Source organism: Chiloscyllium plagiosum, chromosome 10, assembly GCF_004010195.1.
Source record: "Chiloscyllium plagiosum isolate BGI_BamShark_2017 chromosome 10, ASM401019v2, whole genome shotgun sequence".
Taxonomy (NCBI): Eukaryota; Metazoa; Chordata; class Chondrichthyes; order Orectolobiformes; family Hemiscylliidae; genus Chiloscyllium; species Chiloscyllium plagiosum.
This window is the reverse complement of record NC_057719.1, coordinates 66,911,213-66,924,044: the sequence shown is the minus strand read 5'-3', so window position 1 is coordinate 66,924,044 and position 12,832 is coordinate 66,911,213. Positions and strand designations below refer to the sequence as shown.

General features: G+C 36.5%; 1 protein-coding gene across 2 annotated transcripts in view; it reads right to left on the bottom strand.

Moving 5' to 3' along the window:
* The window catches only part of LOC122553731 (RAS guanyl-releasing protein 1-like), a 117,803-nt gene extending 105,444 nt beyond the window's left edge, over window positions 1-12,359 (bottom strand). The window contains exons 1-2 of one of the 2 annotated variants that reach the window (XM_043697995.1): window positions 12,260-12,359; window positions 87-265 (exon numbers count right to left, since the gene is read on the bottom strand). In XM_043697995.1, coding sequence (XP_043553930.1) covers window positions 87-159 — 73 coding nt within the window. In that variant the 5' untranslated portion in view covers window positions 160-265; window positions 12,260-12,359. Of the gene's footprint in view, window positions 1-86; window positions 266-9,425; window positions 9,621-12,259 lie in introns of those variants that run through there. The other variant, XM_043697994.1, reaches the window with a different exon arrangement.
* Window positions 12,360-12,832: the final 473 nt, after the last annotated feature.

Below are 12,832 nucleotides of genomic sequence, written 5' to 3'. Positions count from 1 at the left end.
TGCTATAGCTGTTATTGAGGGAAAAGACCTACCGTGAGGTTCCAATCTACAACAATGTACTCTACAGTAAGGAAAGAAAATCTTACCAAAGGACTGAATGCAGGTCTCAATTAGGTCGTCCAGGCTAGCCCCTTTAGCTAGATGTCCCAGGGACATCATTACGCTCACCCGAGTGACCTGAGCAAGGTTTAGGCCAGATATGCTGTAGTTTCTCTGCCTAGGAACAGTGGCAACTTCAAGGTTTGTGCATTCTTGTTGGGATTTCCTGGAAGATGAAACAGCAGTTGGAGAAGTGTCAGATTGCTCAGCTGAATCTCACATGAGTATACCATCAGGGCACAGCACAGAGTATTAAAGCAAAACCCCCTCGAGGTGGACTGGTAGGAGCCATCATCCATTGGCAACTGAAGCAAATAACACACATTGTGGAGGCAGCATTTCATATGCAAATACAACCTCTTTGGAAAAAAAGTTCACTGTAGCCTGTGAACACAGGCATGTTGTTTCAAACCAAATGGCCATGGAAAAGATAGAATGATATGTCTCACACCCACAATGCACATGATTATATAGAAGAGACCCTTATTTACTGTATAATTACATTAATTACTTGCAGAATTTACTATCTAAAAAACATATATTTTTGATGTAAATGATTCATGGCATGGAACTGATTTTTACAATTCAGCTAAATTATAAAGTTTTCTTTGTTAGCTGGAATTTAATATTCCTACAGAATGTACAAGAGAGACAGTGTCCAATGCCACTTTTAAAAATTAACAGATGTTAATTTAAATTTTTTTTAAATACATATGTAATTTGTATAAATGATTTTATATGCATTGTACATTTTAAGATGCAGAACTGGAATTGCTGATTTAAAGGAATTCACAATATATAGTTTACAACAACGTTTTTTGGAAATCTTTATTTATTAAGTGTTCAAATTCACGTTAAAGGTTCTAAATTGATATTCCGATATTTTGACCAGTGTTTAAGATGCAAAATTTACATAATACCTTTGATATGTTAGGTAGTACATGTTTGTAAATCCTAGATTTAAATGTGGACATTGACAATATTAGCTGAGAATTCTTTCATAACCAACACAATCTTTCATCATTGTAATACAGGAGAATTTGAGTATATATAAAGCTGTGTACCATATATAATTATAGAGAGTCTTGGTGAGATCACACCCGGAGTGCTGTGTGCAGTTTTGATTGTCTTACTTAACGAAAGATATACTTTGCATAGAGGGAGTGCAACAAAGGTTTAACAAGTAATTCCTGGGATAAAGGAATTGTGCTATGAGAAACAATTTAACAGACTGAGCCTCTTTTCTCTGGGGTTTAATAGATTGAGAGGTGTACTCATTCAAACATACAAAATTCTAACAAGGATCAGCAAGATAGATATAAAAAGGATATTTCCCCTGGCTGGGGATAGAGAATGATGGGTCACAGATTTAGAATAAAGAGCAGTGCATTTAAGATTGAGATAAAGAGGAAATTCTTTACTTATAGGGTGATAAATTGTTTGAATTTTCTGCTCCATCAGGCTGCAGAGGCTCAATCATTGACTATATTCAGGACTAAGAACTCTAATCAGCTTTCTACATACTAAAGCCATGAAGGGATACGGGTATAGCGCAGGAAAATAATGTTGCATTCGAAGATCAGCCAGGATCTCATTGAATGGTGGAACAGGCTCAAAGAGCTGAAAGGCCAACCCATGCTCCTATTTCCTCAGTTCAAATGTTCATATATTTATGACATGAATAAGTAATGAGTACTGAACTAAATTTTCCATGTCAAGCAGTAGACATTTGCCCATGTATTCGTGCTTCTAGTGATGCTATGCAGACTTATCTCAATTCCATGAAGTTAGCGGTACCATAGACCTATCTTTGTGAACCATGGCAGAATCAAGGTAGTCTAGCAATGCCATGCAGACAAATTTCTCCCTCAAAAGTTTTAAGGTACTTTGGGAGCTGTATGTTACTTGGGAAAGTCAACATTTCTACAAGTAGTCATGGCTCCATGAGAAATCATTGACATCAATAGAATTAAATATTGTGCAGGGCATATAATGAATGGCAGACGCAATATCCCTCATGTTGCATTCCTACCGAAGTCAAATTTCAACCCCTTTAAATTTGCTAAATACCAAATTTATAGTCAGATGCACCCTCTAACAACTGAAGCATTTTCTCTGGAATGTTGGAGGCTGAGGGGTGACCTTATAGAGGTTTATAAAATCTTGAGGGGTATGGATAGGGTAAATAGACAAGGTCTTTTCCCTGAGGTGGGGGAGTCCAGAACTAGAGGGCACAGGTTTAGGGTGAGAGGGGCCAGATATAAAAGAGACCTAAGGGACAACTTACTCACGCAAAGTCTGGTGCATGTATGGAATGAGCTGCCAGAGGAAGTGGTGGAGGCTGGTACAATTACAACATTTAAAAGGCATCTGGATGGGTGTGAATGGGAAGGGTTTACAGGTATATGGGCCAAGTGCTGACAAATGAGACTAGATTAATTTAGGATATCTAGTCAGCATGGATGAATTGGACCAAAGGGTCTGTTTGCGTGCTGTACATCTCTATGAACCTATATAGAGGCACATCAAAGAACAGACATATTTGCATCTCTTGATTAGTTACCTGTTTTAAAAATGGGCAGCTAATACTTAGTGCATATAGCTATAGCCTTAAAACTAATGATAAAGTGTGCCAAAATCAAGAAATGTCATTTTATTAGCCCTTTTACCTTTATTTGTGCTCAGCATTGGAATTAATATTTAGAATAATAAGATTTTGAACAACAGAGCTCCCTGAACTGTGGGTCACAACCTCTAGTGAAATGGCAAGACAAGATATTGGGGTTGTGACTTCAGAGGTAACAACGATTGCCTTAGAGCTTGAACTGGTTTCTGACAACTGCAAATCGCGTTTAAATCCTTGCTTTCTTGTTGAAGGGTGTAAACTAGTACACTGCTCATAGGCCCAATAGCTGCTGCATAAAAAGCCCACAAAAGATCGTTTTTATTATCTACCATCCTCGTCATCTCCTGCTTTATTATTCGCATACCCTACAAATTATTACTGTGGGGCCATATAAAGTCTGAGGCATTAAAATAGCTCACAGTGGGAAAATATTTGGGAAACACTGCTCTACAGTCTCATATCTGTACTATCCTTAAAGAAATGCGAAAAGAGATTTAAAAAAAATTAAAAACATAAAATTGATGAAAGCTCTTAGCAGGACAGGCAGCCTCTAAAGGCAGAGAAGCATAATCAATTCTGACAGTCATCATTCGTCATGAATGTTGCCTGCCCTGCTAAAAACTTCCAATATGCCATGTTTTTATTTCAGACTTCTGCAACATGTTGCTTTTGTTTAAAAGTAACTAATATTACAGTTTCAACATTTCAATAACAAAAAAAAATTGTATTTATGTAACACCTGTAGCAAAATGTTGCAAAATACTTTATAGGAGCATTATCAAATAAAATTTAACATCAAAACGCATAAAGAGAAATCAAAGTAAATTACCAAAAGTTTGGTCAGGGAGTTTTAAAGGAGGTTCAAGAAAGAAAAGAGACTGAGAGTTGGAGAGGTTTGCAGAGGGAATTCCAGAGCTTAGGTCAGAGGCAACAGTGACCAATTTGTACTGTATCTTCATGTGAACTTTTTTCGCTTTGGGAAATAGTGGGCAAGTGTAATAAGGGTTAACTGGCTGATTATCAACCTGTTTGAACTGTGTCAGGAATGGTCTTTCTGTGGTGAACCAATCTTGGAACTGGAATTTAAGTCACAGGCTTCCAATGCAGAGGCAGGGATGCTCCCTATGCACAAGAACTTCACAGCTACTCCAACAGCTGGTTGCCAGCAACACCTACCCTAATGGCACACTGTCTTTCTCTCCCATTAGAAAGTAAAGATGCTGTTACCAGGTAGAACATTTTTTGTCAAACATCGTTATTAACCATCTCCATGAGGTTTGCAGTTATGTAATGGTTGAGCGGTTAGCATCAGAGAGGCTGATGAAGCCAGAAATAGATATGCAGGCACTTGGAATCTTGTGGATGAGAGGAGATTTCAGAGATGGGAATGTCGTGGGTTAATTTGTGTGCATGATTTTCAACAACAGCCTTCATTTCTCAAAACTGACTTCAGTCTGGCTGGGCAAGGCCACATGCAAGCCAATGATGGTGGATGAGCCCAGCCTACTTGCAGCAGAAAGACTAATGGTTTGCATTTCTAAGTTGGCCTTTTGTAATCATGGGATGATGGGGATTGGGTGCATGGGTAGATGGGATAGGGGGTAAAGGACATTGTCCTCAAAGGCAGTAGTTCATCCATTATTGCTGAAACTAGGGTTCCCAATTTGGACTGGACCTACTGCTGCAGATATCATCACATGACTGTCTGTCCTACAACTCCAACAGCTGGTTGCCAACAAGATCTATCCGAATGACACATTGTCTATCTCACCAATTAGAAAGTGAAGAAGCTGTTACCAGATAGAATGTATTTTTGGTCAGACAAACATCCTATGTAACCATATTCAAAATGTTTACATCTGAAAAAGTGAAAGCTTACAAATAAAATTGAAATAACCTTCTTATATTGAAATGGCAAACATATTTCTCCAGGATTTCTGAAAGCAGTGCCCTGGATTTAACCTGGAGCTTTGACGCCTCTAACTGAAAGTGGAACAAAGACCAGTGGTAGCACTGTAGTACACTGCAAGTGTAGAAGATTGAAGCCCGACCTGTCATCCAAAACATTTCAATAGAGAAATGTCACATTCTGTCAATGGTATAGCTTTGGGTTTCCACTTCCAAAACAATTGACCTTTTAGGCAAAAACAGAAATTGCTGGAGGAACACAGCAGATCTGACAGCATCTGTGGGGAGAAAATGTTTCATCTGTTTTTGTTTCAGATGTTTAACAACTGAATTTCTTATTTTATTTCAATGTTTTAGGCATGCTGAAACGTTCTCATTTTCTATTCTGTTAGTCAAACACCAGGGGCAGTACTGTCCTTAGACAAAAGCTTGTATTAACTGCCAGTAACATTTACATCTATGAACACGTATTCCTCAGTGTGAGGAACAGATGGTAAAGAAATATGAATACATGGAATAAGGAAGGTTGAAAACACTTTCAGGTGTACTTTGTTTCCAGACTATGTATGCTTTCATAAGCCTGGACCATGCCCCAACTTACTTAATTGCATGAGGTTCTGCAAGTTTGTTCTTGTTCTCCAAAGATGAGCAATAAACTTTCAAAGTATTTGTTTAACATGTACCATCAGTTTATAACAACTAGGTTTCAATAATAAAAGAATTTAAAAGATCCCCCTTACTTCATAACCCAGTGTGTGAAGAAAAAGCCATAACAGACAATGTTAGCTTTGATTTAGTATTTGTAAGTAACCCAGGAAATGGAAAATGTACCACTGTTGCACAATCACAGACTTATAAATGTCAGCATGATGTGGAGATCAGGAGCTTTGTGTATAACAACAGAGTTAAATTTCAAGAAATGAGTGAAAACTAAATCAAATTAATTATATAGGAGATTTAAAACTTCTCATATTTGCTTTCAAATTTTTCCTTGGCCTCATCCTTTGCTTTTCTCTTACAAACTCTTTCAACCTTTCAACCCTGAAGATATCTGCACTCACCCAGTTATGGCTTCTTGTGTATCACTGGCTTGTGGAAAACCCTGATAACAAATTAGAAGCTACTTAAAGAATAGGAAAGAAATATTCATTAGTGAGTTTTGCTATAGTTGGGGAATCATGTATTAGGCCTGGCTGCTGTGACCAGTACTATTTCTAATTTACATAAATGAACTGGATTCATAAATGTTATGAAAAATAATCATATTTGCTCTAGATCTTCAAAATTGTAGATGCCATCCAATTAGAAGAAGCAACTTATAAAATGCAGACTGAACTGGATAGGTTATGTATGTGGGCTAAACGATGCAACGTTAGATTTAATAAGCACAAGTTTAAACGGAGAAGGACACTTTTAAAATAGTTATCAGGTATTTCTTCACATGATGAGTGATCTACATGAAGAAACTTGTAGCTAAAGCAGAGAAAGTAAAAACATTGGAATTTTGTTTTAGAAATGTGGCAAAAATTAGAAGTTCTTTGGATGGATTCATTGTGCTGAACCAAATGGTCTTCCTCATCTACTATTACAGCGTAAAGTTACCAACCGCTGTGTTCTTCTAAAGGATTAGAGGATATCTATTTTTATCTATCTTTATTTTGTTCAGTCACAATCATACCAGATGCCTAGTTCATTAATCATTAAAAAAGAGCTATGTGATGCAACAGTAATTACATTTACCTCGAGTCTATCCACAGATTTGTTACTTGCAAAGCAATTGCTAATTTTATAATGTTATTCTGTGCTAGCAACCCAAGGTAAACACTTGTGTTTGTCTACATTGTTAATGCTTCCATATTTAAGGCCCAGTGGAGACAGCTTCATTAATACAACAGAAAAGTACTGTAGATGCTGTAAATCACAAATGCAAATAGAAAATGATGAAAATACTCGGCAGGTCTGCACCTACATAGAGGCATGTTTCATATCAATGAACATTCTGATGACTGGCCACTGACCTGAAACATTAAACTGTTCATTCTCTCTGTAAATGCTACCAGACCTGTTGATTATGTCCTGCATTTTCTGTCGTTAGTTTAGAAAAGATTCATTTCTGAGTGTTAATAACATAAATGCTTTTCTCATTGTTAGAATGTGGTTGACTTTGCAAAAGTGTTACGTAGTTAAAATAAAATGACTTCCATAAATCCAATGGCTTCACTCTTCACATATCTCCTAACCTGTCAAATCGACACAATTTGTTAGCTCATTTAATTAATTGGTCCAGATCCCCAAATATGTACATAGTTACATTAGCAATTTAAGAAGCAACCTCCCCCAGATCCTCGGAAAATATATGAACAGTAAAGCAAGGAACACATCACAATCTCCAAAATAACTCCTACTATCAGTTTGTAACCTTTGCTTTTTGTCAGTTTCAGTTTGGATTCAAAAATTTAAAAATGAAATTAAAGTTCTGTCGGCACCTGCACTGATGAGCTCCATTTCACTTATAGGCATTAAACATCAGGAAAGAATACAGATGGGGTTGGAAAGGAGATGGGAAAAACCCTTGGCCTAATTTTAAATGTATTGATTGAAGATACAGTTCACATTGTTTGCAGTAATATGTGAAAGAATTATTTATGATAGACTTGTGGAAAAACTGGTGCCCTTGCAAAACACCACCTGTTAGTTAAGGTATAGATTTGAAGAATACATTGTGGACATCAGTTACGTCAATTCCAGAGAAAATGAAACTACCAAACAAGTTTAGCAAGATGTTTTATAATGAAGGCTGAACTCTGATTACAACACTGAAATAGTATGTAAATTAGCAAAGTCAACCACATACTAACAATGAGAAAAGCATTGATCTTATTAACACTCAGAAATGAATTTGTTTTAAACTAAAGACAGAAAATGCTGGACATAATCAACAGGTCTGGTAGCATTTGCGGAGAGAATAAATGAGTTAATGTTTCAGGTCAGTGGCCAATCATTAGAATGTTCATTGATATGAAACATGCCTCTATATAAGTTTAAGAACATAATTCATATCAAACAGTACTTCCTAATGTTGAGTGACACCAAGAATAAACATTGATTTTAAGGTTCAGAAGTTTAAATTGGTGAAAATATAAAGTTTTCAAATATCAGCAGGTTGTGAAAACTCAGTTACGGAGCCGCCACTTGCAGGAATACTTTATACTATTAAAGGTAGAGTTACTTTAAAAATGTTTTAATCTCAAGCAACTGAGGTTATAAGGCTGAAACAGTATTTAAAAATAAGTCCAGTTGTGTAGTCTGCAAATCACTGTACCTCCAAATCCACAATTGTTCTATCTCAAAATGGGAAAACTCCCACGAGTCTCTTTTTTGAGGTAAGGGGATTGGGGACAAGTCATTTGCAGTTCAGGCTCCTTTAAAATCAATGTAAATTCCACATCCCTAAAAAACTATTCTAATAATTCTGAATATGGCAAATTGTCTGATTTGAGTTTAGCCTCTCAGCATAACTCTCTATGTCAGCCTTTCAGGTATGCAGTGGATTAAAATAGTAAACAACATAAAATTTTTGCAGCATTTGCATTTTCTGAACCATTAAATTATCAAGATACACAGAATGCCCGTCCTAAAAAAGCTGCTGACACTAGCACAATTGCAAAATTCAAAATTGAAATTGATCCATTTTTGTTGGGCAAGGGTGTTAAGAGTTATGGAACCAAGGAGATGTAGTTTTTATCATGATACAGTGAAACCATGGTTTAATAAATAGGCTTGATGGGCAAAATGGCCTATTCCTGTTTCTACATTAGATGAAAACTGTTTTTGACTGCAATTAATGAAATTAAATGAAAAGTCTACAACAGGAATATTGTTGTAGAATAAAAATTCTACTTACGTGACAAAATGCAAAGGTGAAATGCAATTTGAAGCAGTTCAAGAATGTTATCATCATCAAAGAGTAAAACTAGCCATAACAAAGATAACCCTTTTCCAGAAATGCAAAGTGGCCGAGCAGAGGCTGATAGCCGAGTTTGGTACCCATGGGACCTTGGGTTCATGTCAAGGTTACCCCACTGCACTACACACTGTCTCCCTCACTCTCTCTCACACACACATACTCACCTCACAGACTTTTACCCCTTTACACTCACATACATACACATATACACATATACACACTCTCTCATAGACACTTAAACTGCCCCCCACACACACATCAACATGCAACACACACATATAAGTTTGTGGGGTGAATTTGTACTTGCAGAATTATATTTTATTTTGCTCAAAACTGCATGAATCCATGTAAGATTCTGTAAATCCCTTTTTTAGAAATAGAGTCAGTCTGAACATTGAGGCACATTAAACCTCACGCAGGGCACCTCACATCATCAGTGCATTATCTGAGACGACATGGCATCTATTGTTAAATTTCACTTGAGAATGTAACTTTAAAAAAAGTTCTGGGATTTACATATGAAAGAACTGAAACCAACATGTTCATTCTAAAAGATGAAAGACTTAACAAACAATCCAGATCTTTTTCAATATGTAATTTTAGTTGCATTACGCTGTAACTTTTGCTTTAAATTCAGTGTCTTATGATCTTGTTCTCCAGAACCACCCGATGAAGGAGCAGCACTCTGAAAGCTAGTGCTTCCAAATAAACCTATTGGACTATAACCTGGTGTTGTGTGATTTTTAACTTTTTCTTGAGCTGTGGGATTAAAATAGCTACAAATACGATTGCAAGATAAGGAAGTACAAGCTAATTTTAACTCACCGAGTTTTTTTGAATCCCTCTAATGTTCCCATATTATCCGTGGGCTGAAATGTTGCATTTTGTTGGTATCTCATCGCTCATGCAATAGTGCAAACAATAAAATGAAGTTCATCTCATGCTGCTTGTGCAACAACTGAATCCTCTGCCAATGCTGTTGCTAATGTGTCTTCAAAGGAAATTTAAGAGTGATGCAACTTTCCGACCGGTGTTCTGAGATTTTATCATCCCCGCAGCCAGGAAGTAGCTGCTGGTCTGAAGGGGTAGAAGTGTTTGCTAGTCTTTGTAAAGTCTGCCTATTTCTAATCTTGTATGCAAATAAAACACTGCCATACCTTTAACATGCTGTAACAAGCAAAGGGAATAATGTTTGCTGACATTACGCATGGAAATGGAATGATAATTACAAGGGACATTAACCTCAGGTAGTCTGCAAAAAAATTACCAATTTGTAAGTGTTCTTTTAGTTGTCATTTTTCATAGACTCAGAATATATAAATTTAAAATTTGCCACCAATGGTAAAATTACAAATGGTATTTAGTAAATGGCAGAATAGGAGGTGAAAATTTATGTAGTTTGCAGTAGCTGTAGCTTAATCAAAATAATATTTAGGTTTCTTGATTATGTATAATATCCAGACTTTTGAATTAATGCCTGTAATCAAAATTATACATTATTGGCATTGAAATGAATTTGAAGTTTTACATTAAACAAATCCATTTGTTTTCCACAGCAATTTTTCCGTTGTTTAAAACTTATTCTAATCTAAACTGACTCAGATTGATCATTTGTATAGCTGTGAAATTACTAGGAGTATTAGGATGAAGAAAGTATACAGAGAAGTAACAGATAGCACAAGTGCAAAATAAGCATATATGGAGGTGTGTAGAGTCATAGATTCATAGAGAAATACAACATGAAAACAGACCCTTCAGTCCAACTTGTTCATGCCAACCAAATATCCTAATAAATCTAGTCCAATTTGCCAGCATTTGGCCTCTAAACCCTTTCTCTTCATATACCTATCCAGATGCCTTTTATATGTTGTAATGGTATCAGCCTCCACACTTACGCAGGCAGCTCATTCCATACTTGCACCACCTTCTGCGTGAATAAGTTGTCGCTTAAATCCCTTTGAAATCTTTCCCCTCTCACCTTAAACCTATGCCATCCAGTTTTGGACTTCCTCACCCCTTGGAAAAGGCCTTGTTTATTTACCCTTTATAAACCTCGGTAAGGCCACCCCTCAGTGTCCGACACTCCAGGGAAAATAGCCCCAGTCTTTTCAGTCTCTCCCTATAACTCAAACCCTTCAATCCTGGCAACATCCTTGTAAATCCTTTCTGAACCCTTTCAAGTTTCAGAACATCCTTCCTATAGCAGGGAGACCAGTCTAAAAAGCTAAGTCCAAGGCACACCCTTATGTTGGGCGGCAGCCCTCATTATCATTTTGATCTAGCAAATCGAGACATTAATAGGACAGACTTCAAGGAAGCTTGTCAAAGGAAAGGCCTCAAATATTTGATTTTTTGCATCACTGGTCTCAACCCTCAATTAAGTCCTCAAAAAGAGGAATTGAGTGACCAGGAGGATGAGTAGTGTAGAGAATTATCAAGGATATTTGTGGTGGTGATTGGGAGAGTGTGACAGTCATGATAGTGAAGGCATATAAGTGGAGGGATATAAATAGCTGGCACTAATGTGTTACATTAGTTTAAGTCCTTACTTTGGCATTAGGTAAAACTCATTGCTATCTCCAAAGAGATGCAAGACTAGATGTAAACATGATTGTAGAGTCACTGTGGTTCAAAGACAAACAAACTTGCAACTGGTTATCTATTCCCAGAGATTGTCATTGCCCACAGAGCTAGTTTTCTCCAGTGCTGATATGTGAGGTGTGAGAGAGTATGGGTGAAAACTTAAGCAGGTATTAGGCCCCTTATTCTTATTCTAATATACAAAGGGAATAATATCTGTTTCAGATTTGTGGTGGTTGCCTATATTAATATGACAGATTTCATGGTTCCAATTTTATAATAACATTTGCTGCCCACTTTATTGAATACATAGGTACACATGGAACATCTGAAAATAGGGTATAGCACTATAGCATTTCTAGGCTAACACCTTTGAAGAGTTAAGAAAAAAGCATAATGGCAAAAGCAATAGACCCATCAAAATAACTCTTTCCATTGACCATATGCAGTCTATCTTGTCAATTTAATTTCTCAAGGGACAACTTCTTGTAAACATTCCCCAATCTCCAAAAACATTTTTAAAAAGCCAAAAATCCTTTTAATCTCTATATGTTCACCATTGATTTTAACAAACTATTCTCTTTAGACCATCTTCCTTCATCATAGCATGACAAGAATGACCACATTCCAGAAAGTTTTTTGCTTAGATTGATTCCATTCCCAACCTAAAATTTATGCCCTTCCTTCATGAAGGAGTTAATTATTAGAAGATACAAATATTCCTCTTGAGATTTAATAATTAATAAAAGTGGAAAATGTTTCCTGTAATCTTTATTTTGAAAGAGGCTGTGTCACTTTGAACCTCAGTTCTCAAGATCTAGTATTTCAGTTATCTTGTTGTTTCTGATCTCAGGCTAATATTGGTGAAATCCGATATATGGCTTGTAAACTGCCAACTGTATATTCTTCCAGATAATTCTAAAGATCAGCCACAGAGTTGTATGGATTTGGAAGCAAAGACAAAGCTCCATTTCCCAGATAATCTTTGATAGGGAAATATGGGTGGGAACCTCTACTTTCTCAAGACATCAGTCAAACAATGTACAAAAGTATCAAAAATATACAAAGCCATGCAAAACCTGATGCAAGTGTGTTCGATAAGAATTCTTCTACAGTTGCTCGATCATGGACTTCCTTTCCACCATCTCTTGATCCTTTGCTTGAGAGATCTTTAATTTACGTTTCCCAACTTCCAGTGAGAAAAATAAGAAAAGTAATGTTGTTAAATATCTCCGTGACCATCTATACTGATTCTCAATGCATGTCATTCCAATTTCTTTTTCTGTTGGGAGTTTATTCCACTTGCTAAATGTCCTGTGGAAGAGGTGCTTATTAACTTTGTAATGTTTGCAGTTTACCTCCGACACAATTAAATCTAAGGAAAATGTGTCTCTGTAATTTCCCATCTACCATTCTCATTATACTTGGGATACATCTTATCCAGTCGTGATGCCTTATCATTTAAACTTGACAGCTAACCTTGTCCTTGCCCAAAAACATATCACTGCATTAATGCAGCCACAAATTTCTTCCCATCTGAATGATTCAAGTGTCTTGAAAGATAAACTGTGTTCTTTTATTACTTACCGACATTTAAGAATGGGAATTAAACAAGCTACCATTGGGTGTAGTTATAACATAATCTACAATGC